Source organism: Talpa occidentalis, unplaced genomic scaffold, assembly GCF_014898055.3.
Source record: "Talpa occidentalis isolate TD23 unplaced genomic scaffold, MPIMG_talOcc4v2.1 talOcc4.12, whole genome shotgun sequence".
Lineage (NCBI taxonomy): Eukaryota > Metazoa > Chordata > Mammalia > Eulipotyphla > Talpidae > Talpa > Talpa occidentalis.
This window is the reverse complement of record NW_023601212.1, coordinates 5,185,737-5,213,608: the sequence shown is the minus strand read 5'-3', so window position 1 is coordinate 5,213,608 and position 27,872 is coordinate 5,185,737. Positions and strand designations below refer to the sequence as shown.

At 50.4% G+C, this 27,872-nt stretch overlaps 2 protein-coding genes and 1 long non-coding RNA gene across 4 annotated transcripts in view; 2 read left to right on the top strand and 1 right to left on the bottom strand.

Moving 5' to 3' along the window:
* The window catches only part of EVI5L (ecotropic viral integration site 5 like), a 29,743-nt gene extending 27,175 nt beyond the window's left edge, over nt 1-2,568 (bottom strand). For both annotated transcript variants that reach the window (XM_037504826.2, XM_037504827.2), the window contains exon 1: nt 2,499-2,568. The gene's annotated coding sequence lies outside the window, so the exon portion shown is untranslated. The remainder of the gene's footprint in view (nt 1-2,498) is intronic.
* An 11,143-nt stretch (nt 2,569-13,711) lies between these two features.
* On the top strand, nt 13,712-14,268 carry LOC119239826 (uncharacterized). The gene is made up of 3 exons (XR_005124007.1): nt 13,712-13,897; nt 14,032-14,091; nt 14,202-14,268. It is a non-coding gene; the product is annotated as an uncharacterized LOC119239826 (long non-coding RNA).
* Nucleotides 14,269-14,460: 192 nt separating this feature from the next.
* LOC119240351 (CD209 antigen-like) lies at nt 14,461-16,497 on the top strand. Its single transcript, XM_037504698.1, has 6 exons — nt 14,461-14,467; nt 14,560-14,622; nt 14,875-14,952; nt 15,167-15,318; nt 15,611-15,723; nt 16,089-16,497. Exons 1-6 carry the CDS (start codon nt 14,461-14,463, stop codon nt 16,228-16,230), a joined length of 555 nt encoding a protein of 184 aa, XP_037360595.1. The 3' UTR covers nt 16,231-16,497.
* Nucleotides 16,498-27,872: the final 11,375 nt, after the last annotated feature.

Below are 27,872 nucleotides of genomic sequence, written 5' to 3'. Positions count from 1 at the left end.
CTGTGGGGTTTGTTTCTGGTGTGCCTTGTGACCTTCAGGAGTTTTTCACTCACTTCTTTTTCAGCAAGTGGGCAGAACAAGCCTCTTCTCACCCAGCATCAGAGGTCGATGCAGGGCCAGCAAGCAGGCCCTGACTGCCCTCTGTTCTCTCAGGAGGCCCCTGGATAACCACAAATCCCACCACAGACCATCTTTCAGGCCCGATTCAGGTCAGCTTCTTCAGAGACAACTAGGCCACTGAGGGCAGGTCATCACCCAGCGAGGCATCAACTAACTAACTACAACCAGGAAGGAGGTGGGACTGCCCCACTGACCCCATCCACCTGGGGCTCTAACACCAAGTACTAATCTAAGGATTTATCTCCCATTTTCCAGTTGGAGAAGTTGAGGCCCTGAGCCAAGATGTGCTTTTTTTCCCGGGCTGTCCAGAATCTACAAGTCAATATGCACAAAGAAGCCGGGGTTTGTCTCTCTGGGGTTTTCCAGGCACGCTTACGTTGTCTGAAGGATCACAGACAAGAAGGGCCAGGCTGAGCTGGAGGGCACATGGGTGGAGTCTGGGGCTCCCTCTTGCTCCCTGCAGTCCTGGCTGCACCATCTTGCCAGTGCTGTGATCTGCTCTCTTCTACCCTGTCTCATTCCTGTGCCAGGGCCAAGTCAACTGCAGTTCCTTTCAAACCACTTGCAGTCAACCACAGAAGCCGGGATAACCCACACTTTGGACCTGAGGGCCAGGGCTATGGGGTAGCAGTTAAGGAAGAGCCGATACAACCCCCAAAGATGCTTGGACTTGGGTCCCCAGTTAGATCACAGCCTGGTTGAAGGAACAAACCACGCTGACTGTTCACTCACATTCTACCAGAGCTTCTTCAGCACATTTTTCCCTTCTGAAAATATTCCTTAACAAAGAGCTGTCTGCTTCTGGCAGGCCCAAGCCCAGCTCCACTGGGTCCCAAATGCCAGGAGAGAAGGCATCTCTGGTTGTGGGTAAAAGAACTCACGTGGGCTGTCAGAGGCTGCCCTGGCAGCAGTGCTGGCCCTGCCATCTGAAGTCAGTGGGCTTGATGGGGTCAAGTGCTGGGCCTACATCGCTGGGACTGCTGACCAGGCAGGTCAGACTTTAGGACTGGGCCCAGGAGCAGTGTGAGCCCCTCCCTCCCCACCAGGGGGTGGCATAAACCATAGGTTAGGGAGTGTGCCTTTTGGGACACCTTGGTATAGGAAAGCATATGAATGTCCTTCCCTCTGAAGAAGGGCAAAGAAGAAAGCAATAGATAGAGCAGAACAGCCTGGGACAGGTGTTTGCAGAGGTGCTGGGAGATTCTGGGTCATCTTGCACTCTTCAGGCTCCAAGGGGGGCGTTGGCTCGGGAAGGCTGGTGTGCCTGGGCAGGGGCTGTCCGGGCAGGACAGGCAGTTTACCATCTGCCTGTCATGGGCTAATGGAATCCTAGGAAGCATGTGGAAGTGTTGAAGTTAACTGCGTAAGAAGGGGTGTGTATGTGTCTGTGTGGGGGAGCGGGCAGGGGTTGCCTAGTTCTCTGTTGGGGAGCCAAGTGTCTGACTTGTGTCTGCATGAGCCCATGCACGTCAGGGGCTCCTGTGTCAGGACCAGACTGTCGGTATGAATTGTGGGTCTGTGTGTATCTGTGTGAGAACCGTTGGCTCCCAGATGTGTGTGCATGGCTCTCACAAAGATGTGTGTGCGTGCAGGGTGGAAGGGGCTCAGGATATCTTTTGGGGGGTGTGGTACTGAGAATGAGGTGAGGAAGATTTCCAGGAAGCGGGGATCAAGACCGGTCAGGGGTGTGTGTCAGCCCTAATGGAGTGTGCTGGGGTGACACTGAGAAGGGATTTTTGTGTCCTTGGGAACTGGGCAGCAGGAAGTGGGGGTGGGGTAGGGGTGAGGGTGGGAGATGGGCCATCAGACTGAGGTGAGGCGTGTGGGTAAGAATCTGATTTACAGAAGCTATGGGAGGGGTCTGAAGGGAAGGGTAGGGCTCTGAGGCTGGCATCTTGGGGGTGTGGGGACAGGTTTGGGCCTAGAGATAGGATCCTAAGGAGGGGAGGGAGAGGATGAAAAGGGGTCTGCCGATGGGAGGGGTCCTGGATCTAGACATAGGATGGGGGGGGGTCCTTGGCCTGTGGAGGGCGCTAGTGGGGATCAGATCTGCGGGGTGGGGGTCTGGAAGGGGTCCTGAGGATCAGTGAAAAGGGCAGGCAGGGGGCCTGAGGGCCCCCCCAAGGGGCTGCGTGGGGAGAGGGGAGCCGGGGAAAGGCCCGGAGGGGTCGGGAGGCATCCTCAACGGGGGCCGGCGGGGGGTCTGGGCCTGAGGCTGTGACGGTCAGGGACTGCGCTGGGAGTGCCGAGGGCTCCCAGCGTGGGTTTCGGGGCGACGCGGCCCGAGTCCGGGTTCTGCCGCGACCCCAGAGGGCCGCAGCGCGGAGCAGCCGGCCTGAGAAGGCGCCCGGGAGGCCCGGCCCGCGCCGCCTCCCTACCTGCGCGGAGAGCGCCGCCATCGCCGTGCCGAGCCTTGCCGCGCCGAGCCTGGCTGTCCCGGGCCGCGCCGCCGGATCCTCGCCGCGCCGCTCGCCCCGCAGCCCCGGCCCGGCCCCCTCAGCCTTCCCCGGGACCGCGGCCGCCGCCGGCTCCGCCGCTGCCATTTCACCCGCTGACAGGAGCCGCTGCCCCGCCCCCGAGGCCCGGCCAGCCAATTCACCGCCCCCAGGTCCCCTGGCCCCGCCCATTATTCAGGAGTGACGGGGCGTCTGGCCAATCTGTGGCCACTCCGAGAGGGCCGCCCTAGCTACGGCCAGAAGGTTGCCTCCTCGGAGGAGAGAAGCAAATTGAAACTGGGGACGCAGTGAAGGACGGGCAGGTTCACCTATTGGAGTGTGAAGTCCTGTTGATCAGCACCTGGTGGGGCCAATAGCGAGGAAAGAGGGGTGTGTCTATGAGGGAAGGTGGCGGCCGAGAGGAGCCCCAGACAGAGCCAGCCAGGCTTGTGGCACTAAGCCCCGCCCAGAGTCGGGCTTTCCGCCCAATTACGAGACGCCCTGAGACGTCCATTATTATCTGCCCGCAAGCCCCGGCCATGGCAACTGTTGGTACTCTAAAGAAGATTGACACCTAGGTAGCCAATGACAGCGAGGGAGGGCGGGGAAATGCTACTCTGATCAATGGGGTGGTGCGGTCGGCCTGTGGGGAGGCGGGGCTAGAGGCCCGCAGTGAATGAAATGGGGGCGGGGCTGGGAGTGGGCGTGGCCTAGGCCCACGATGAGGCGTGGTCAGGCGAGACGGGCTGAAGAGCCGGGCCAGGAAGCCCTAAGGCTGAGGGCGGGGTGGCGGGTCCCCTCTTCTTTGGCGGATCCCTGTGTTCCGGGCGAGGTGGCTGGGGGTGGGGGGCACGCAGGGACTCAGGCCCCAGTCGGATCTCTGATGGCTCAGTGTTGACGCGAGGCTTCGGCCTCCACCCCGACCGACAGACGGCGGGGCCGCGCCTGGCTGTGCCCCGCAGGGTCCTCGTTCACCGGGGCGCTCGCAAATGTTTAGTGAATCAATGGTGGACCCAAGACTCTTTTGATAGGAAAGGGAAACGTCATTCAGGCTGGGGAAGATCATGTAGGCATTGTCACTGTCAGGGCAAAATTCACCTAAAGGACTTACTTCCTCCACTCCCACGATGCAGGGATGGGCCCTGGAGGGGAGCAGGGGAGGGCCTGCGACAGAAGGGAGGGTGACATCCCCGGTTCAGAATGGGGACTGAAAATGGGGAGCAGAAATTGAAACAGCAGGGCTGGGATCTAAAGTGGGGGACGCCAGAACCTTCCAAGATTTGCGATCTCAACCTTCTAAACAGAAGGGGGTTCTGTCTGGCTTTGGAAGAAATAACCGTCTCTCTCTCTGATCTGTTCATACTCTGACCCGTCTACATTTTGCCCGTCTGCGTTTTTTTCTGCCCCCTGCCTGTGCTCTGTACCTGTCTACACTCTCTCTGCTACCGTCTATACCCTCTTTCTGCTTCTGCATGCCTTCCCTTCCCCTAGCCCCATCTTGTTATCTATATTGTATCTATTAAAAATGTGAGAAAAGCCCCAAGAAATATTTCTAAAAACTTAGGTGGCGAAAATAAATACATGCCATATCCCCTTCTCCTGTTTTTATCTTTATCTGTGTGTTTTTCCCCCTAAGATAATTCTTTAATTATCATTCATAGAAAAGAAATGTTTACAAATCTATGTTTACAAACATAGATTCATATAGAACTATTTAAACCAGAAGTCTCCTTCCAAACGAATTATAAAACTGGGCAAATCTGATACAGGTGATTTAAAATGAAAAAAGTGGTAAATTATGCGTAATGTGTAAGTATAATAAGGACAACACATTGTGATATTTAAATTATTCTCAAACTGAGAATTGAGTGTGAAAACTAGCAAACCTTTCCTTTTTTTTTATGTTTCTGGTTGAGAATGGAAGAAGGGACCTAGGTTTAAAGTTACTAAAATTTCCGTACATGGTTTCCTGTGACCACTTGCAGAGGATAAAGGTGTTTTTCTCTAAGTCCAAAGACCAGATAAAAATTCTCTGATTTGCAATCAGAGTCCATTTGCTGTTCTGCAAGTCACAGCTCGAATGTTGCTGTTAACCTTTGATGGAGGATTTCCCAGGATAAAGTTGTTACTGGATTTGTGCAGTGCCCAGAGGCCCCAGGGCAAGGCAGTTTTGTTGGGGTTGAGGCATGTGGCCTTAGCCCAACACCTGCAGGCATTCCCCTTGCTCCAGACCCAGTGGGGCCAACTCCAGCCTTGGATCCCTGAAGCCAACAGGCCCCAGAGCCTGCCCTGACCTGAGTGAGGCAGGGCTGTTTTTTTCCCTTTTTATATCTGGCTCTAGGATTCTAAAAGGACCAATCAGGTTCAAACTCACTTTATTAATTATTCAAATTGAAATTGGAAAATGAGCTGACTAGTGCTAAACAGTCCAATTAGGCACTTAGGATTGAAAACAGCCCAATCAGGTGTGTAGTCGGGGACCCTGGAGAGCATTTAAGACAGAACAAGAGTCAGTTTGAATCATCCTGCTCTTGGCCCTGGAAGAGGAAGCATTCATCAGACCATCTTCGAAGAAGAAGGGGAGCCAGCAGCCAGCCTCAAAAGAAAGAAGAAGGAATCTGCTGTTGGCCTTCAAAGAGGAAGCATTCATTGGACAAGCTTCAAAGAAAAAAGATTCTGCTCCCAGCCTCTGAAGAGAGAGAAGCATCAGTAGACGACCTCAGAGGGATTCAGTAGACTCCAGGCCTTCGTGGACTTGGCAGACTCAGCTGTGGCACCTGCCTCTGGCATCAGCAGCAAGTAGCACTGCTGGGCTCCACCCGGTGTCAGCTCCACCCAGAGCTGACCACAGCTTCTGCTTCTCCGGCTCCAGCTCCTGCTGCTGTTGAATCTGCTGCGGTCTAGTCCAGTGTCAGGCCCAGGCTTCAGACTGCTGCTATGGGCTGCGTTGGCATCACCTCGTCTTTCAGGAGTGGTCTTTGTTTGGGATTCCTGGACACTGTGGACACTCTCTGGGGTGAGGCAGCCAGCCACTTGTGACCGTAGAAACTTTCCTTCCCCCCTAATCTCCTGTTTGTTCAATTAACCCTGTTTTTGGACCCTGAGCGATTGTGTGCCTGGGTGATAACCCACTAACTGTGACCTACCCCCCATCCTGGCACTGTCTTTGACTCCATTGTAGCACTGTTTTAAGTGTCTTTAGCTCTGTTTAGTACTATTTCAAATGGTAGTTCTCCCCATCGTGATGTTTTGAAAGGAGCCAAGGATATGTACTTTCTCATCAGCCCAAATTATCCAAGTCTGTCACATTCTCTATGATGGATTTGTTTTTTCCTCCTTTGCCAGCAGTTCTTTCTGTTACCTACCTCCCTTTAAAGTCAGCTTATGTGCTGAACATTTCATAGTCCTGCAAAGTCCTTAGGTGACTTTGGATTTGCAGAATGTGAAGCTGAAGTGACTCTCATGGACATTGACCCTGATTCATATTACCAACATTGATGGAGCACCTTCTATGTGCTGCACAGTTCTTGACATTGGGGAGAGAGCATTAAACAAAATAGACCCAGTCCCTGCCTGCTGGACAACTGATCTCTAAATAGCTATTTTGTGACTAGTGTAGTGAACCCAGCCCCACCCACTCACTGCCCCCGTGCCACAGGGGCAGCCTTCAGTAGTTGTAACAGAGACTGTATGACCTTCATGTTCCAAAAACATTTGTTGTCTGGCCCTTTTCTGAAAATGTTGGTCAACCCTTGATCTGGAGGTTTATACTCTGGGGGAAACAAATAATAGACAGATAAACAACTGGGCCTGAAATCTGGCCCTCTGGGCTCTCCAATGGGCTTCTTAATGACTGGAGGCAACACTCCCAAACCACCCCTTTCTTGAGTGGGAGAGCTGGTTTAAACTGGGGCACAGAGGCAAATAAAAATGTCGTCCTTTCATGGCTTGATCCGCCACTCCAGTGTTTATAGGCTGATGGGTCATGATGGGAAGGTTAAGAAATGTCTGACTCTGTTGACTCACAGGTAAAATGGGAACAACAGTGTGTTATGGGATTAACTGAGCTCATTCCCAAAAGCATTTAACATAAAGTAAGTGTTCAAGCAATGTTGGCAGGACTCCGACTTCTGGCTAGGTTGCAGAAGGCCCCCAAAGACCTTTGTTTCCATGGTGATAGCTAGAAAAACCCAAGGAAATTACAGCTTTACAATAGAGCTAGTTTAGAGTGATGAGTACTAGGGGCCTTCATGAGCTGGATTTCAGAGACAAAAGGAGACTTCGCAGGTGAGGCAAGAGCAGTGATGGCTTCCATGCCAGCTCAGGTGGCCTCGTGTGTTGGGATGCTGGCAGGGATGCAAGACTCTTAGGGGAGAGAGTGAATGAGCCAGTCAGTCCTTGGAGGACAAGAGTCAGTATTCAAAATGGTGGCCACTAGAGCTCTGGAGTCCAAACCTGGTGAGGAGAGCATCCCTGGGGAGAGTGGCTTGTGATGGGAAGGCAGAGTCCAAGTGAGCTAAGAAGGACAGCATAGAAATCTATTGGCCTGTTGGGAGGTGGTGGGTGTCCTTGAGGAGGCCATCCATAAGGACAGGGGATTGTGGCAGAAAAGGGAGCTTGGTTACATTTAGGTGGATTGAAGGAATTAAAAAATATATTAAAAGAATGATCCAGCAGGGCCTCCTCGGTGGCGCAGCGGTTGAGCAATGGGTTGCAAAGCTGCCTGCAGCCTCTGCAGTGCCGGTTCGATCCCCGGCTACCGGGTGAGGGTCCCACATGGCGCATAGACCTCTCCTGCTGCCTGCTGCTCCCCTCAGCACTGTACTTCGTTAGTCTGCCTGCTCTGCTCTCCGCTCTGACTTTGGTGAATTCTCTCACCCTCCTGCGCTTCTGACTGTACCCAGTGCTTGTATAAATAAATAAATAAATCTTTTAAAAAAAATTATGAAACCTCAAGCCAATTATTAAAAAAAAAAAAGAAATGATCCAGCAATTTCACTCCTAGGTATTTACCCAAAGGACACAGAAACATAAATTCAAAAGGGCACCTGCACCCCTATGTTTATAGCAGCACTATTTACAATAGCTAAGCTATGGAAACGACCCAAATGCCCAAAAATAGATGACTGGATCAAGAAGATGTGGTACATACACACAATGGAATATTACTCAGCAATCAAAAAAGATAAACTCATGCAATATGCAGCACCATGGATGGAGCTGGAAGGGATCATGGTCAGCGAAATACGCCAGAAGAAAAAGAAAAATACCGGATGGTTTCACTGATAGCAGGAATTTAGAAAACCTAAATAAGGGACCAGGAAAAAGACTAATTACAATAAAGTAAAAATCAAAATCAACAAGCAACTATAAACAAGAGACATACTACAGGGGGGCCGGTGAGGGGAGGAGAGGAGGGATTAGGGTCAATATAATAAAGGGGGGTGGGAATTATATGGGGACTATAAGCAAGATGAAAATGCATCCATTGTGCAAAAATGGAAAATGATGTAAAAATATATAAAATAAATAATTAAATATGAAAAAAAACCTAAAATAATGGGAACAAATGGGATTTCCCACCATCAGAGAATGGAGTTAGCAAAGATTAATAGACAGTACTAGAATAAATTAGTATTTAGTTGGAGGTGTTTGTATGATCTCATGGTATTTAAAATATGGAGAGAAAAAAATGAGCATGTGTGTGTGTTCTCACTTGTATACTGAAAGGTTGAGAGACCTGTATTCCCCAGCAAAAGCATGCTAAAACCCAGATCCTGGTTTCAGAATCCCATCTTTACTTAGAAGCAACCACATTTCTTTGGAAAAATGACTGGTTCTGGAGTTGTCACAGGGAAAGCCCAGAACTTCTAGGTGGGCAAGGGAAAGAAGGAAAACTGATAGGCATGTGTCAAAGAGACAAGACAGCCAGCATGAAAGGGTTTCACTGGCCACATCAAAGAGAAGTTAGACACCAAAAATAAAGAGAACATCAGCAAAAATGGCAGAGGAAAATTTGTCTTTCCATAAAGACAATGGAAATATTGCAAAATCTGTCAGAATCAACATTTTTAGAACTCTGGAAATCAACCAAAGGCTTCCAGTAATTCAGAGAACACTTTTTCAATAAAAAGCAGAATCTCAGCAAACTGAGCTTTGAGGATATTTAGTTACCCTGGATCCATTTCCCTCTCCCCAGCTTCAGACGTATCCTTGACAATGAACATTTACATTCTTGGTCCAGGAGGGAGAAGAACTCCCCATTCCTCAGGAAAGGTCACTATTTGCCCTGTCTGCTGGTTACCTGGGAGACCCCATCCAAAAGGTTTGTCCTCACTTGAACTTTCCAGGGCTGAAGCCTCTCCTCATAGGGCACTTGTTCAAAGTGACTCTGTGCCCAAGGCATTAGCTTCAGGGCCCAGGAGAAATGTTTTTTTTTTAAGTTTTTTTTGTTTTTTATATATATATATTTTTTTTTTCTAGAGGCATGTCTTATTTATTTATTTATTATTTGTTTGTTTGTTTGGTTTATACATGCACTGGGTACAGTCAGAAGCGTGGGAGGGTGAGAGAATTCACCAGAGCCAGAGCGGGGAGCAGAGCAGGCAGAAGGACCGAAGTACACTGCTGAGGGGAGCAGCGGGCGGCAGGAGAGGTCTGCCGCCATGTGGGACCCTCCTCCGGTGGCCGGGGAGCAGCCGGGGATGGAACCGGCTGCAGAGGCTGCAGGCAGCTTCGCAACCCAGCGCTCAACCGCTGCGCCACCGGGGAGGCCCCAGGAGAAATGTTTTTAATGACATTTGGCTGAGGTTGGTCCATCAATTGCCCCCCAAATACAGTGGGTAAGGAGAGGCCAAAGGAGGAGGTAGATCATATCAGATTGGTAGGAGGCAATTTTAATAAGCAAGGGGGCACACTTGTCCCTGTGTGGATGTGCTTCAGGGTGAGTAGATGTTCGTATGTGCCCACCAGAATCTCTGGAGTTTCTCGCGAGACCTCAGCTCTCTAAACCATCTGGATGGTTCCAGCCAATTGTTGTTCTTGCAAGACTGTTTTTGAACACAGTCCCCCACTGCAGCAATGGTGGGTAGAACAGATTGTGGGTGGGGGGAAGGGTGAGCTGCCTCTGACTGCCTGGGGCCATTCACCCTGGTCAGTTCTGGGTCATGGCCTCTTCAGGACCTCCTCCAATGCACATGGCCATGGATGACAGTAGAGGCAAATAAATAGCCTAATCAAATATCTTACAAAGAAAATTCTAAAGAATGAGATGTCATCAGGGGCTTTGAAAATTTTGGCACATCCCTGGAATGTGGAAGGTCATGTGCATGTGCAGGCTGTGGGAGGCGGCCCCAAGTTCTGTGGCTGGCTGGCTTTGAGGCTCCATGGAATAAGCCTCACATGCACACTTCCTGGGTGAGGGTTGAATGTGTGTTTGAACACACAGAGACTCTCTGCAAAGGCTAGGAGAATTTTCCTTTCAGGCATTCAAGGAAATCTCTTTCCAGTCATCTGCTAACTACCAAGCTAGCTGAGTTTTTTGTGGCCACACATGACAGCGAATATAGACTTCAGGGAAGTAGTTCAAAAAACTCATTTAATAAACAAAAATCAACAATTACAACAGCAGTAGCAGCAAATCTTTGGAAGAGGGTGACTTATTTCCATAGTTGCTGTTTATTATGTGAAATATCTAGTTTGCAACCAAAATTAGGAGACCTATAGAGAAATCAGGACACATTACCCAGACATGGAGGGAACAGGGGATAGAAACTATCTCTTAGAAGGCTCAGATGTTGGCTTTACTAGACAAAGACTTTAAATCTTGTTACTTTTAATATGTTTAAGAAAAACTAAAGGAATACACATCTCAAATCTACAGAAAAGTATAAGAACAATACACCACCAAATAGAGAATATGATATAAAAACTAAATTATCAAAAAGAACCATATGGAAATGCTGCAGCTGAATCATAAAATAAGTGCAATGAAATTTTACTAGAGGGCCCAATAGCAGAATGGACAAGTAAAAGAAAGGACTGGCAAAAATTCAGTTAGGCCCATTGAGATTTTCCAGTGTGGTGAGTAAGAAGAAAAGAGTGAAGAAAAATTAACAGTGCCTCCGATAATTTGGGGTGCCTCTAACATGCCAACATATGAATCATGGGAGTGTCAGAAGGAGAGTAAGGACAGATTGGGGCAGAAAGAATATTTGAAGAATAATGACATTGAAACTTTGAAAATTTAATGAGGAGAGTTAGGCTATCCATACACAAATTCAATGAACTTCCAATAGGATAAACTTAAGAATTCAACACTTAGACACATAACCAACTGTTAAAAGACAAAGACAAAACAGAGAATCTTGATCGCTGTAGGAGAGAAATGTCTCATCATGTATAAGTCATCCTCAATGAAATTAACTTTTTTCTTATCAGAAGCCATGGAGACCAGAAAGCAGTGGGATGAATTATTCCAAATGCTGGAAAAAAAAAAAACTCAAACCTGTCAACCACAAATTTCATATCAGCACAACGATATGATTCAACCTTAGAGAGGAATAAAGGACTGCCATATGCCACAACATGGATGAACACTGAAGATGTTAAATAAAGAAGTCAGAAACAAAAGGGTGTTGTATGAATCTTTTTTACAGTAAATATATACAATAAGCTAATCCATAAATACAGAGAGAAAATTAGTGGTTTCTGGGCCTGGTGGATATGGGAATTGGGAGTGACTGCTTAAGAATTACCAGGTTTCCTTTTCGAACAATGAAAATGTCCAGAAAAAGGGCCTCCCCGGTGGCGCAGCAGTTGAGCGCTGGGTTGCGAAGCTGCCCGCAGCCTCTGCAGCACCGGTTCGATCCCCGGCTGCTCCCCGGCCAACGGAGGAGGGTCCCGCATGGAGCACAGACCTCCCCTGCTGCCCACTGCTCCCCCCAGCAGTGTACTTCTGGTCCTTCTGCCTGTTCTGCTCCCTGCTCTGACTCTGGTGAATTCTCTAACCCTCCCGCGCTTCTGACTGTACCCAGTGCTTGTATAAATAAATAAATAAAATAAAATAAATCTTTAAAAAAAAAAGTTTCACTTTAAAAAAAAAAAAAAAGAAAATGTCCGGAAATGATAGAAAGGTGGTGACTGTACAACATTCACAACATTGTGATTGTACTCAATGATGCTGAGTTGTACAGTTAAAATGGTAGATTTTATGAATATACATAGATTTAGATGTAGAACATCTAAATATTCTACACTTAGAACTTTTAGTACAATAAAATAACATTTTATTTTATTTTTTATTTTTTAAAATATTTATTTATTTATGCATGCAAGAGCTGGGGTGTAGGCCAGAGGACCAGAAGAGTGAGAGGATTCACAAGAGACAGAGTGGGGAGCAGAAAAGGCAGATCTACTGAAATAAACTGCTAAAGGGAGCAGTGGGTGAGACAGAAGAGGTTTGCTACACTGTGTGGGTCAGTTCCCTGGCTGGGGATTGAACTCGTGCTGTGCTGCAGTAGCTGTGGATAGCTTCATAGTCCTGAGGCTTATCCCCTTGTGCCACTAGGAAGGCCCAACATTTTATTTTATTAACATAACATTTAGAACAATAATATAAATGAAGGGGTCATTTGGGATGAAATAGAAGATCACGAGAGAGGAACTCAAATGCACACAGAGACAAAAGAGCACCAAATAAAGATAAATACATAGATAAATATAAAAAACAGTAAAAACGTATATTTTGTTTTAACTCCTTATTTTCCTCTCTGATTTAACACAACTACATCATACAATACAATAGTTATAATTTGTTAACGTAGCACAGTAATTAGAAATCTAATTGGATGGCCATACATGTATAAAGCTATAATGTGTGATCATAGCAGCATAAAGGGAGGATATAGGAATGATATGAAACAAAGTTTTGTATACTTTTAAAATTAAGTTGGAATTTATTAGAATTAGAGTGTTATAAATTAACATGTTAACAGTAATCATAAAGTCAACCACTAATAATTCAAAAATATACAGTAAGAGAAAAAAGAGAATTAAAATGATCCACTAGAAAACATCTATTAAATGTAAAAGAATAAAGTAATGGTGGAATTAAGGTTACAAAAAGATATAAGGCATACAAAAACATAGAACAAGATGGCATATTAAACCCTATCTTATTTGCAATTACACTAAATATAGAGAGGTTAAACTCTCATTAAAAGACAGAGATGGAGGGCCTCCCCAATGGTGCAGCAGGTTGAGCACAGTGCTGGGAGGCTGTCTGCAGCCTCCGCAGCACCGGTTCAAATTCCTGGCCAGCTAGGGAGATTCCCACATGGCAAGGCAGACCTCTCCTGTCTTGTCTGCTGCTCCCTTCAGCAGTATACTTTGGTCCTTCTGCCTGTTCTGTTTCCTGTTCTGGCTCTGGTGAGTTCTCTCACCCTCCCATGCCTCTGTCCTGTACCCCAGTGCTTGTGTAAATAAATAAATCTTTTTTAAAAAAAAAAGAGATGGACACAATGAAGAAAAATGGTGGTGCAATTAATTTCTGTCCACAAGATACTCACTTTAGATTAAAAAATAGTAACATATAAATAATTGAATCAGATGGAAAATGGGGATTTCATACATAAATTGAAAGTTGGATGTACATAATTTCCAAACCGACTGTACAAAATACTGAGTAATTACAAAGAGAAAAGAAAATAGCGCGGTGTAGTGGTTATAGAAGGGACACAGGGGTCAGCTTGCCTGGCTCCAGCTTCCAGCACCACTACTTATCAGCTGTGTGTCCCAGGCAGTTGTTGCCCTCTCTGTTTCTCAATTTCCTCCCCTATAAAGTAGGATAGTAACTAAAGCCTTATCACAGGCCTATTGTGAGAATTGCCAGTATCCCCTAATTGACACTTCCCTGTGGGGAAGTGTGGGGCCCATGCTAGGGGCTATCACGACTGCGGATCGATCCATCTATGTCTGTTTCTATCACCTGTATTAGACCTCACGGGAATAGTATACAGCAGGGCAATTTCTCACAGCTGAGGAAACTGAGGCTTCAATTAGGTGAAATTCTCAGGACTGAGTAGAGGCAAAACAGGGCCTTCTAGATGCCCCACCCTCCCAGCTGTGTCGGCATTTCATGTCTCCCCCAACTTTTCTGGGAGGAAGTGGAGTCCACATCCAGTTCCCTGTTCTTTCCAAGCTGAAGAGCAAGGATCTGCGGAGCAGCTGAGAGGGCAACGCCCGGGGCTATCGATACCAAAGCCCGGAGAGGAGGCACCAGACAGGGCAGGGAGCAGGGAGGATGGCTGAGATGTACAAAGCCATGGAGCTGGGCGACCAAGGTGAGGCTGGGTGACGGTTGGGAGGACGGTCTCTCCAGGGTCCTGGGCTGTCCAGGGCTGGCCTCCAACCCGCAGTCCCGAGAGCTGGGCTCGGCAGGTGTCACAGCTCAGCTGAGCGTGTTTACTCCTTCTAGAGAACATGCTTGGGGCCCAGAGGTCTGCTGGTCCGCTTGGCTACTTGAGAAGACTGGCAGGTGCGAGGGCGGAGGCTGAGGATGGGCGGGAGGCTGGATGCCCTCTGCAGCTCGGGCAGTGGGCAGGGTCTGTCCTGAGCCCTCAGCTCCCTCTGTCCCGGGTCCCTCAGGGTATCTGACGCGGGGCTCCCTTTCTCTGGTGCTGCTTCTGGCCTCTGTGGGCCTCTTCCTGTTCCTGGTGACCATCCTGGTTCAAGGCGAGTCAGGGGCTGGGCGTGGGGTCCCGGGTCCCTTTGGGTTTCCCTCTGGCACGGCCTTTGCCCTCCCACGGCCCTCGGAGGCACGGAGGCTGCCGTGTCGGGCTCGTGTCCCTCCGGTGTGATCGTGGCCGTTACTGCCCCTTCCGGGCCTGGGTGTGAAACGCCGCTCATGCCGCGTGGGAGGCTCAGCCGGGAGACACGTGGGCACCGGAGGGCCCAGGCCCTGCTGTCCGGCGCGCGCGAAGGGGGCTTCTCTGCTCCGTTGCAGTGTCCAGGGTGCAGCAGTCCCTGCAGAGGGAGGCCGGGGGCCGCCGGAGGAGCCTCAGTGCGGGTAAAGGGCTGGGCCGTGTCTGGGGCGCAGCGGAGGAGGCTCTGCGGCTGCGGGCCGGGCAGGCTCGGGCTCAGGGGCGGCGGGAGGCGGGGAGCGCGAGGGGAGCAGCAGGTGGAGTCCGGCCCGTCCCTCAGAGCCTCGGCTCTCGTGTGGAAGGTTTCTGGCGTCAGGGGGAGAGTCAACTAACGTTCTTCCGGACAGTCCACCCCGAGCAAATAGTGGGCGCTTAAAAATTGAGCCCTTTCCTTCCAGTGGCCGTTTCCCAAGAGCAGATACGGGCAGACCTGGCGACGCTCCGCCAGCAGCTGGCCTGGATGAACGCCAGCCTAGGTGAGGTCAGACGCCCCGGCAGGGGAAGCTGGGGCAGCGGGGGGCTGTGGCCACCGTCTAGGCTGCCCAGTGTGAGGAGGGCAGGCGGAGCTGGGAGCCTCCTCTTGGGCCCTGGGGACAGAGCTAGCAGGGCCAGGCTGGGGGTACCCAGATGCAGGGCCAGGGGGCGCGGGAGCCAAGTGACCTGTCTGACCCAGTGCACCCTCCTCCCCAGTCAGCTTGTGCCGGCCCTGCCCCTGGCACTGGGAGCTCTTCCAGGGAAGCTGCTACCTCTTCTCCAGGTCCCAGCGCACCTGGGAATCTTCCGTGTCCGCCTGTGAGGACATGAGCGCCCAGCTGGTGGTGGTCAACACTGCTGACGAGCAGGTGCGCAGGTCCCGCCTGGGGCTGGGCCTCTGGTCAACACGCTGTTTCTGCACCTTCTCTACCCCTCAACAGTGGAGGCCCTGTGGGTAGTTGGCGGTGGGGCGAGACGCAGTCAGAGAAGGCTTCCTGTAAGAAGTGCCACGGTGGACTTGAGAAGCCCTTGAGGCCTCTTTCAGATGAGAAGGGACGACACAGGAAGGCTAGAGAGCAGCGAGTACCCCCTAGGAGGCTTGCTACCAGCTGGTGGTGTTCAGGGGCCTTTCTCCTGTACCCCCCCGCATCCCCCCCTCAGAAGTTCCTACAGTCTTGGGAAATAAGAAATGAGAAGCGCACCTGGATCGGCCTCAGTGACCGCCACACTGAGGGATCGTGGCAATGGGTGGACGGCACACCTGTGGGTCTCAGGTAACCGCCCTCCCCCAGGCCGTGGCCCGAGAGGGGTGAGCAGAGAAACGTCCTACACCCCACCCCAGGGCTGCTCAGACTCTGGGCTGGAAAGAGTCACCCGAGGGGCTGGTGGAAATGCAGGGCTGGCTCCTCCCCCCGCGGGAGTGTGAGCTCTGACTCAGGCTCCGCTTCAGGGAATCCCAGCACTGACGGAGCCTGAGCTGAGTCTGCCGTGAGGAAAAGCCTGCCTCTGAGTCTCCCACCCGCCTGGGGCTGGACTTGCAATTTTGCAGCCAAGTGGCAGCAGGCGTGGCCCCAGGGTGCTGCCCAAGGGTGGGGGGGCAGTGGCTAGTGGGGGCTCACAGCTCTCCTGGTGGTCACAGCTTCTGGAAACAAGGAGAACCCAACAACCACGGAGACGAGGACTGCGTGGAGCTGTACAATGACGGCTGGAACGACGGCTTATGTCATTTAGAAAAAGCCTGGATCTGCGAGATGCCCTCATCTCCCTGCCCTGTCCCCTGAGGGACACTGTCCCTGCAGCCCCCCCTTCTGCCCCCCTCCAGCTGTGATTAGGCAACTTGGGCTTGTCCTGCCTGCTGTTCTGGGCCCCACCTTCTTCTGTTTCCTCTTCCTAAACTGAGATCTTTAGGTCCTGAAAGACCCTGAGACACCCCTCCTCCTGCTCCATGCCCACCCCACACAGGCTAGAGACACCCCTCTCCTTACTGTGGGCTCAGCCTCCTCTTGTCTCCAGGCCCGACCCCTCCCTTAAATAAAGTCCCCATTGCATGTGTGTCCCGCTGGGCTTCCTGTCACTCCTTGGGTGCCGCTTCAGTTTCTGTAGTTTGATAGTGTGTTTGATGCGCGCTAGGACGTTGTTTTTGCTCAGTGTTTTTCTCTACTACCATGTATTTTATTTCCCACATACAATTTTCGATCAATTTGTAATTTTTGGTGGGAATAGACATAGTCATATATGTTTGTGCATGTTTGTACGTATGTTCTGTTTATTAATGAGCCAATGTCCTTCAGTAAGGCTTGATGATTTTCTTCGCAAATTGCATGAAGCCAATGGAACCACGCGCAAAGATTAGAAGGAACATCTCAGGCTCACGAGGACTGGGTGGTCTGAAGCCCACCATCATGGCCCTGGAACATGAGCAAGAAATCGCTTCTGTTGCTCTGATCTGCGTGGGGCTTGTCGTTCCTGCGGCACCGTGCGGCCTAAGCTGACTGATACAGGCAACATGTCTGGTGAGATGCCCCCACGTCCAGCGGTAGCCCCTGAATGTCAGTGGAGCCTCCCTGCTCACATGCAAGGTGGCCAGGATGTCAGAGAATGATGACCCCCCCACGGCCCCAGAGCAGCCCTTTCCATGACTGGTGTGAATGAGCAGCTCAAGCCCCCACTGGCCCTTGGGGAAGCAGGACTGGGCCTGCAGACCCGCAAAGCTGGCTTGCTTGTGAACACACCCTTCTGTGTTCCCTTCCCTTCCGCCTCACTTCCCCCTGCCTCGGACCTCCTCCCAAGGGGAGCACACTGTGCCCCCAGCCTGGTGTCAGCAGAGGGAGAACACACTAAAACACAGACTAAATATAAACCGCCCTCCGTCATAAAAAGTTATGAGTTAGAGGAGCAGGTACTTCTTTTACTTTGTGCTTTTTTTTTTTTTTAGACTTACCAGAAAAGTTGGAAAAATAGTCCCAGAGCTTCCATACACTCTTCAGCCAACTTCCTCCCCTGTGGGCTCAAGAAGTACAGTATCTTGTCAAAACCAGGAAGTGCTGAGATGTAATGAGTAACTCAACTGACTTGGTCTTTTTTGGCTCGGGATGCTGCAGTTTTCCTTGTCACTTCTCCTTAGTCTCCCTGCTCTGTGACCGTCAGTCTTTTCTGTCTTTTCTGTCTTTGACAGTTTTTTATAAATACGGACCCATTAGTCTGTCAGTGGTCCCTCAATTTCAGTTATCTGTTTTTTTTATGATTATAATGAAATTATCCTTTTTTTGAAAAAAGGGGCCCACACCGGGATGCTTTGACATGCCTCGATTTACATAGTGGCGCTGTGTCTTATTTTTGGTGTTGTTAGCCTCGATACTGGGTGACGGTGGTGCCCGCGAGAGTTACATCCTTGTGAAGTTATTACTTCCCTCTTGGTAAGGGGTAAATATCTTGTGAGGAGATACTCTGAGACTTAGAAAATATTTAATTTCTCATCTCTGGATTCCAGATCCCATCAATGGACCCTGCCTGTGTCCATTACTATTATTATTTTTAGTGGTGATTTTTTTTCTTTTCTTTTTTTTTTTTTAAAGATTTATTTATTTATACAAGAGCTGGGGTACAGGGCAGAGGTGTGGGAAGGTGAGAGGATTCACCAGAGATAGTACGGGGAACAGAACAGGCAGATGGATCAAAAACACTGCTGAGGGGAGCAGCGGGCGAGCCAGGAGAGGTCTGTTGTGCCATGTGGGTATTTCCCTGGCCGGCCAGGAATTGAACTGGTGTTACAGAGGCTGCAGACCTCACAGCGCTGCACTCAACCCTCTGAGCCACCAGGGAGGTCCAGTGATTTTTTTCTACTGTTCTCAATATTCTACTTTTATTAATCAAATTCTCTATGGAATCTCTAAGAGATTACCTTCTTCTCATTTTAAATATATTTACTTATGTATTCATTCTTATTGCATATCTTTCACCTTTTACTCTGTCATCATCTATCAGGTCCAGGCCCTGGAGAGAAAACATTCTCCTTTCCTCCCTCCCTCCCTAGATCCCAGGTCCTTGGTGGCTACTGCATATGGAGCTGAGTTCCTAGGGCTTGTGTCGGAGCCAGATTCCAGCTCTCCTGAGTCCCGGAGGGCCTCTGGCAGCTGCTCCGGTGCAGCTCCACAAGGAATTCTCCAGGTAGGCAGGCAGGTCGGCCTCCCACACCACCTTTTAGACCTTATGGGGGTGCCTCCATCAGGCCATTACCTCCAGCCCCTGGTCCTTGACCACTGCAGCCAGTGCTCCAGCTTTAGGTGCTGGCTTGGAAGTGAGCCTGACATGCAAGATGTGGTTGTCAGCACGCCCCGGGCAGAAGCTGGCCACACCCTTGCCCAGTTTATTAACCAACTTGAGGTTCAGGCAATCCTCCATAATTGAGTCCATCAGTCACGCTCCTACCACTGTGGACACTGGGAGGCCATTCTGGTCCACCTCCATGGCTGTATGGGTGACCTGGTGCCCAACCAGTGTTGTGCTTCTCAGTGATAAATGCTTCTTGAATGACCAGTTAGGGACATTATTTACCAACTTGTTACTTGGGAGATTTCTCCTCTTTATGGCAATCCTGCCTTCATCCTTTTTGGTCAAAATCAGATGGCAGTTTCTAGACCCTCGTGGGCAGAGGCCTGCTTCTTGGGCTTTGGCACTTATTCCCAACTAAATTCCCCCATGACTCTCATTCACATGCTGCTGTGGACAGAATGCTTGCCCTCTGCCTCCCAAATCATATGTTGAAGGCCTAATCCCAAGGGGGTGGTATGCCTCTTCATACCTTCTGGGAGGTGTTTTGGTTTAGATGAAGTCAGGATGGTGGAGTGCTCGTGACGGCACTAGTGTCCTTAAAAGAAAGGAAGAGACAGAGCAGAGTTCCTGCTTCTCTGGCGGGAAGACACAGCAAGAAGGCGGCCATCACCGGCAGGAGGTGCTCTCAGCAGGGATCGCCTCTGCCGGCATCTGATCTTGAACTTCCAGCCTCCAGAACTGTGAAAACAAAGGTCTGTTTTTGAAGTGGCTCAGACTTGGTATATATAGATTTTAAATAGTAGCCCGAGCTAAGACACATGCCTCTCAGCCTGTTCCTTGAAGCAGGGATTTAAAATTCTCTGCATGTTCCGGGCTCACCGCCAGTGTCATCCCTACCAGCCATGAGGGGCTGTGTCAGGCTAGCAGGAAGGCAGAGAGAAGCCATGCAGACTGGTGTGCACCAGGGAGCTGATGGTGGTCTGGGGACCTGGGACTCCCGTTTCGAATGAACCTTCCACTCCGGGATGCTGGATCGCAAGTCTGGTCACCTCTGCCTGACACGGTCTCAGCTGTACCCCAATGGAAAGGCTTGTATGTGTTCGGTTGTGATGAAATGTGTCACCAGGAGGAGTTAGGGGCTGGGTGCCAAGTTAAACCTAATTATCAGAGTATCAGTTGGATACTCTTGGAAGTGGGTTAGGAATCTGCACTTATTTTTTTAAAAAAGATTTTATTTTATTTATTTATGCATACAAGAACTAGGGTGTAGACTAGAGGTGCGGAGGGTGAGAGGACTCACCAGAGACAGAGTGGGGAGCAGAACAGGTGGATCTACTGAAATACACTGCTGAGGGGAGCAGCAGGAAGACAGGAGAGGTCTGCTGCGCCATGTGGGTCAGCTCCCTGGCCTGAGATTGAACTCATGATGCAGTGGCTGCAGATAGCTTCATAGTGCTGAGACTTAACCCCTGAGCCACCAGGGAGGCCCCAGGAATCTGCACTTTTAATAAGTGCCACTCATGACCTGTCACTCCTATCCCCTGCTAAAGCCCATAGAATGAGTAAATGATCACGGTGTCATGGCCACAGGCTGATGGGATGCAAGATGCTGCGGCCACTTTGGAAAACAGCCTGGCAGATCCTAAGAGAGAAAATTGTCACAGGATCCAGCAGATCCCCCGTAGGTATCTAGCCCAGAGAAATGAAGACCCAGGCCCACATCACAGCCATATGACATCAGAGTGGAACAGCTGCGAGAGAGACTGAAAGCTGACAACATTGACAATCTGAGCTTTTTGTTAAAATCAAAACCAAATGGGAACAGCCTTGAAAACTCCCTGAGCAGATAAAACTGGTTCAGTCGTACAAGCAGAGCTAAATTGAGCTTATTTTGTGAGACTCCCTTGACCTGGGTTGTGTTTATGCTCCTGGGAATCATAAACAGAACCTGAGCCGTTGCCGAGGTGGACACCAGGTCACCACTGGCCGATTCCCAATCATTTAAGAATGTTCTGTGCTGTGACCGAATCACTGTGCAAGCTGCTTCCCAGCGACACGCCTGAGCCTCACTCCAGGTTTAATTCGAGGGCCCCTGCTTGGCATCCCGACTTTCTGGCATGTGCACACAGATTTTACTAATTATGACTTCAGCAATTCATTGATTTGGCTTCCATTTTTTTTTTGCCCCACCTGCTCCCTGCCTGCGCCTCACCACGCCCCATGGGGGTCTCTGGAGCACCCTCAGCCCACAGCAGGCCAGATGGGATGGGAGGCAGGAGAGTGGGGGATAGTCCTGTGTCCCTCTCTCCTGGGAGACCCAGGGCCAGGGCCTGCCGGAGCCTCCTGGAGGCCTGCCCATCAGGGCAGAGGTCCAGGCGCTCACAGTGGCCTTGCTCCTCTCCCCTCCTGTGGCCTCCTGGGGTCCTCCCCTCCCAGGAAACCTTGTCTCCGTGTGTGTCTCAGTGAGTCTTCATTCTATGTGGGTCCCTGCATTGTGGGTCACTCGACACACTGGGTGACCTCACATTTATCCCGGCTCCCTTCCCCTCCCAGAATCTCCTCCTGGCATGGTGATTGGCCACGTGCACACCCCAGGCCCACAGGTCCCCCCACCCTGGTGCACCTCCTCTTTCTCCAAGTCCACAAACACCAGCCTGACTTCTGGCCTCTTCCGGCCTCTGAATTGATGCCAGGTTTACTCCCCAGGAAGCAGCGGCTGCTGGGGAAGGGCTTCTGTCCAGCAGCAGAGCTGGCATGGAAGGGAGCGGGAGGGGCTGAGGCTGCTAACCAGGCTGGGCACCGAAATCCTTTTGTCTCTCTTCACCCCAAGCCCGGCCCTGGGCCCTACCCGCTAGGCCCTGGCACCAGCCTCACCCAGGAAGTAGCCGGGAACTGGGAGGCGTGTGGAGGAAAGGACGGGAATTAACAGCTCCGCGGAGGCCGGAGTCCACCCTCCCTGGGGACGACGTGGCTTCTGCTGTCGGGTGTTCACGTTGTAGGATGAGGACCTTGGCGAGCGCTAGCTGGATGTGGGAGCCAGGAGTTCGGGCACAGCCTCCACTGGCGCCCGCCCGCTGCCCTCTCCCTCCTTCCTTGCCCAGAGGGGGGAGGGGCTGCCCCAAGGCCACCCACAGAGGCACTGGGGTCCTTCATCCCACCTCCCTCCAGGACCTGGGGCCCCAGGCTGTTTCCAGCAGGAATGACCAGTGACAGAAAGAAGCAGCAGCACCGGAGACCCAGCCCTGACCCAGATACCCTGAGGGAGCGTGACCCGGGACAGACCCTGGGCACCTCAGAACACAGGACAGGCTCCCTCACGTCTGCTCCAACTCCACCCCCACTTGGAGACGCCTTTGGGAGGAGGTTGTGCTGGGCAGAGAGAGTGCAGGCATGCTTGGAGGGCTGCCTCCAAGTATTGCACACAGGAGCTGTTCCTTCCTCCTGTGCCGTGCCCCTTTCCACCACTCTCATCTCCGACACTTGGGTGTGGAGGGAGGCTGCTGGGAGTCAGGCTGGGGCAGCGACCAGGGCAAAGGGTAGATTTAATCCTGAGCTCCTGGAGTCACTGACTGACATCCTGGAGGTGGGAGCGAGGTGGGGCCAAGCCTCTGCTTTGGGGGAGCCTTCCCCCCACCATAAAGGGGAAGCACCACTGGCTTCACCGCCTGGGTCTCACTCCAGCTCTTCCCTCAGGCTCTGTGTGACCCTGAATCACCCCTCAACCTCTCAGAGCCCAGCTTGTCATCTGTAAATTGAAATGAAACCGGCATCTCCCCTAGGCGGGCATGGGAGGGTTAAAAGAGATAAAGCAGATCATGTCCTTGGAACACAAGAGTGCTTTTTATTTTAAGGAAATTATTCAAATCAGTGAGATGTTTTATGTATGAACTAAAATTTGCACTTCCTAGAGGAAGAGGCAAGTGCTATGGAGATAGGGTGCTCCCTGTGCCCCAGTTTGCCCTTCAACGTCCAGGGTTCACTGCTGAGGTGTCATCACTCGAGGCAGGTGGTAGGAGCACCCCAGGTGCCAGCGACTGTCATCCTCAGAGCATTTTAAAGGATAACAACACAGACCCAAATCCAGTTTGCTGCTTTTCATTTGCATGCCTGGCAATTCTGAGCAACGTCAGAGACGTGACACTCCTTCCTCCCCCGCACCCCCCGCCCCAGAATTGTTCACTGGGTGACATTCTAAACAGTCGTTGTTATTGCTATGGTGTCTTCATGGATTGAGATGTTAATCATTTAGCATAAAACTCACCCTCCGACGTGTACAAGCAGTGGTTTGGGTGTGCAGGAGGATTATGTCGTCAGGATGTAATTCCGGAACAATTTTTGTCACCACTTAGCATCCCTGCCCGTCAGCTGCGGTTGAGTGTCGGTAGCGTATTTGTAGACTTCAAATGAGCACAGTTTTTATTACTTTTTCCTACGTGGAAACGAATTCTCAGAATGTCCAGATAGTTACCTGCTGACGTGCGCAGACTCAGCGACACGCAGTCAAAGCCATTTTATTGCATGAAAACAAACCTGGAATTGACCGTTGGAACCACTTTTGTGTAGCATTGTCTACCCCTTCCCCAGCCCCCGCGCCGCCCCGAGCGGTTTCGTCTTCCCAAATTGAAACTCTGGCCCCACTAAACACCAGCTCCCCACCCTGCAGCCACCATCTACTCCTGTCTCTATGGATTCGCCGCCTCCAGGGACCTCCTAGGAGTGGAGTCATGCAGCAGCTGCGCTTTGGTGCCTGACTTCTGTCACTGACCTTGACGTCTTCAAGGCTCATCCGCGTGGTCCCTGAGTCAGGACCGAGCTCTTCTGTGAGGTTGAGAAGCTTCCCTCGTGTGGGTGGGCTGAGTTTTGTTTATCCATTGGCTGGATTTTGGACATTTGGGTGATTTCCATTTTTTGGCTATTGTGAATGTTGCTGCCATATCTGTTTGAGGCCCTGCTTTCAAATTTAGGGGGATAGGGCTTCCCCAGTGGCACAGCGGTTGAGTGCTGGGTTGTGAAGCTGCCCAAAGCCTCTGCAGCGCCGGTTCACCCCCAGCTGCTCCCCGGCCACCAGAGGAGGGTCCCACATGGCGCGCAGACCTCTCCTGCCACCCGCTGCTCCCCTCAGCAGTGTACTTCGGTCCTTCTGCCTGCTCTGCTCCCCGCTCTGGCTCTGGCGAATTCTCTCACCCTCCCGCCCTTCTGACTGTACCCAGTGCTGGTATAAATCAATCAATCAATCAATCAATCAATCAATCAATCTTAAAAAAAAATTTAGGGGGATATACACCTACAAGTGGAACTGCGGGCCCACGGGGTAAATCTGCATTTGATGCTTTGAGTGAGCAGACGGCTTTTCACAGAGGCTGCACCGTTTACACTGCTGCCAGCAGTGCCCAAGGGTCTGAATTTCTTAACATCCTCGCCAACACTGAGTATTTTCTGTTTTGTTTGTTTTGTTTGACGGGACTCTTCTAATGGGTGTGATGTGATACTTTGCTGCAGCTTTGCTTTGCCTTTCTCCCACGACTAGAGATCCAGGGAGTAACAGAGGCTGCTGAATGATCAGCTGACCCCAAGCTTTGGAAAGGGGGGCAGGTAGAGACAGAATTGAGGCCCACACCCTCAGCCCCAGGGAATCCAAGAACAGTGAAAAAAAAAAAGGAATAACACACAAGGCCAGGAGTCCAAAGAAGAGGTGGCACAGGACTCTTGCCACTGCAGCAGGTGAGTCAGTCCCCTGGCTCCTGCCCATAGCAGCAACAGGACACCCCCCTCAACCATCCCCACTCATGCAGTGGTGGAACCAGAGCACAGCAGCTGACCGCCACCTCCAAGGAGGTGAACAAAAACTAAAGTCACAGCACCACCTTCTGGGCAGAAAAGGAAGTGCAGGTTATTACAAAGCTGCTGAATTAAAATTAACTCAGAGAGGTGTGACAACAGCCCCCAAAAGAAGGTAGACGCTCCACATGTGAAGACAGAGGAATATACCTCCAAGTGGCATGAAGCTACATGATATGACATCAAAAAAGAGGATGATAACTCTCCAGAACACAAACTGGATCTACCAGACAGAGAATTCAAAATAACCATCAGAAAGAAACTCAACGCGAGCTAAGTCAGAGAAGCAATGAGCACAGGAATAAAATTTATAAGCAGAAGAAAAGACTGAAGCTGTAAATAAAAAACTAACGTAAATTCAGGATGTGAGGAACTCAATAAAAGAGATCAAAAGTGCCATAGAGGGCCACCCTGGTGGTGCAAGGTGTTAAGCACAGCACTGTGAAGGTGTCCGCAGCCTCTACAGCATGAGTTCGATCCCTGGCCAGGGAGCTGACCCACATGGCGCAGCAGACCTCTCCTGTCTCCCCGTTGCTCCCCTCAGCAGTGTATTTCAGTAGATCCACCTGTTCTGCTCCCCATTCTGTCTCTGGTAAATCCTCTCACCCCTCACACCTCTGGCTTGTACCCCAGATCTTGTATGCATAAATAAATATTTTTTAAAAAGCGCTATAGAGAGCTATGGGGATAGGATAGTCTTAAGGGGAAAAAATCAGTGAGCTCAAAGATAGAAACCCAGGAATGGGGCCTCCCTGGTGGTGCAGGGGGTTAAGCACAGCACTGTGAAGCTGTCCACAGCCTCTGCAGCACCAGTTTGATTCCCAGTCGGCCAGGGAGCCGACCCACATGGCACAGCAGATCTCTCCTGTCTCCCCGTTGCTTCCCATCTCTCAAGATTCTCTGTGTTTTCATGGTGGGTCATGCGTGTCTAGGTGTAGATCTCCTGAGTTTATCTGATTTGCACAAGTGCCTGAGGTTCCATTAATTTTTCTTCACTGCTTTTGCTGCTGTTGTTCACACTGAATAATCTCAATGGGCCTAACTGAATTTTTGCCAATCCTTTCTTTTGTTATCTGTTTTTTCCTCTTCAAGATCTTGCAAATATCCTTCCTCTTCTTGATAGTTCCCTGGCTGCCTCCCGACTTCCCTTCCTGAAAATCACAGAAATGTGTCCCTGTCCCTCAGATTTACCTGGTCTCTTCCTAAGCTTTTCCCCTGCACCGTGGAGCAGCCTCCAGTGCCTATGCCATCCCACCTTCCCAGGCTCGGTGTGCCCGTGGGCGCGGGCTCCCTCCTGCTGCCGGGCAGCTGCCCCCAGGGGTGCTTGGGGCCCACTCTGTGCCCAGCAGCCTGGAGAAGAGGGCTTTGGCTTCTCCCCCACTTCCTTAAACTCCACCAGTCCGTCTCCACTCGCCAGTGCAGCCAGTCCACCTAACCTGGACCATCTCTGACTGCCCAGAATTAAGGCCCACACCCTTCCCTCCTCCATTCTCTCCCTCGCCCCCAAGCAGATCTATGGTCAGTGTCAATGGCTGGTTTTTAAGTTTGTCTGTCTGGCTCTGCTTGGTTTTTCTGAATTCCACAAATAAATGACACCATCTGGTATTTTTCTGTCTCCTTTTGAAGGAAATAAATATTTCAGAATGGTCTTTCATAGAAATATAGAAAAAATTTATGATTAATTCTATTATCACAAATGAACAAGGAAGTATTTTCTTTTCATGTATGTTCAATTTTTAAAAAACTTCGTACCTTTATTTTTACATTCAAAATGAGACAATATCATATTAAATGCACTGACACAAGTAGAACAAGAGTATAGTAGCCACAGATCTTTTGTTATAACTGGCATCATTTTATTTGACTTCATTCGTCTTCTATATATTAGAAAACTTTTGCTCCTGTGTAATTTTATTATTTTGAAAATGTTTTAAAAACAGAATAGGGGGCCTCCCCGGTGGCACAGCGGTTGAGCGCTGGGTTGCGAAGCTGCCCGCAGCCTCTGCACCGCCGGTTCAATCCCCGGCTGCTCCCCGGCCACCGGAGAAGGGTCCCGCATGGCGCGCAGACCTCTCCTGCCGCCCGCTGCTCCCCTCAGCCGTGTGCTTCGGTCCTTCTGCCTGCTCTGCTCCCCGCTCTGGCTCTGGTGAATTCTCTCACCCGCCCCCCCTCGGCGCTTCTGACTGTACCCAGTGCTTGTATAAATAAATAAACAAATAAAAAAAAAGTTTTTTTTAAAAAAAAATAAAAACAGAATAGAGTAATAGAGTAAGAAGGTGTCTCCCTATTGTCAAGAAATAATGAATATTAACTCCAGGAGAGTGTTGCTTCTAGTCGTGTTCCTTTGTGTTCTATTTTTAGCTGAGGTCCTATTAGGGTACCCCCATCAGGGGTCGCCACCAATGTGCTCCCTCCACCACATCACCCCATTCCAGCACCTGGGCCCAGTGCTCCCACTTCTTGGTGCTCTTCCTCTCTCCTCCCCTCGCCCCCCTCAGGGTCAGCGTCTAAGGGCTGGTTGTCAGGCTTTTCTTTTCTAACCCTTGGTCGGTATTCCACCTATTAGTGACACCATCTGTTCAGTAATGTGTCTTCTTTAACTCATGAAACAGTATAATGTTAAAATGTTACTGATTAAAAGAATCAAAATTTTGGGCCTCCCTGGTGGCCTAGGGGGCTCAGCACTGTCACCTCTATGGCCTGAGTTCGATCCTTGGTCAGGGAGCTACCGACAGGGCGCAACAGACCTCTCCTGTCTCCCCTCTGCTCCCCTCAGCAGTGGATTTCAGTCAGTCTGCCTGTTCTGCTCCCCACTGTCTCTGGTGAATCCTCTCACCCCTGTACCTCTGGCCTACACCCCCATTCTTCTACACTAAATAAATAGAATCAAAATTTTATCTCTCTCTCATGAAATGCTCTACTTATTTGAACTTATTTACCAGCTTTCTAAACTATTTGACCTTGCAAAATCAGCCTTCCATGACAGCCACGCTGAGATAGAGCAGGAATTAGCACAATGGCAGCAGCCCCACTATACCCATTCAGTATTTCTGAAAAACAGCAGTGCATGTTCCAGAACATGCACCAGGTGCCACTAGTTTTAAACTTCTCTCTTATCTAACAGGTCAGGGGTCATGCACCAGGTGCTACTAGTTTTAAACTTCTCTCTTATCTAACAGGTCAGGGGTCAGATGCTTCTGATAAACAGAATTGGCCAAACCTCATCAACCCAGCCTGTAAATTCCTGCCCCTTTTGTGAAACAAAAGTGGTCCAAACCCTTTCAGGGTCCCACCTGTGAGCCTGTCCCCCTCA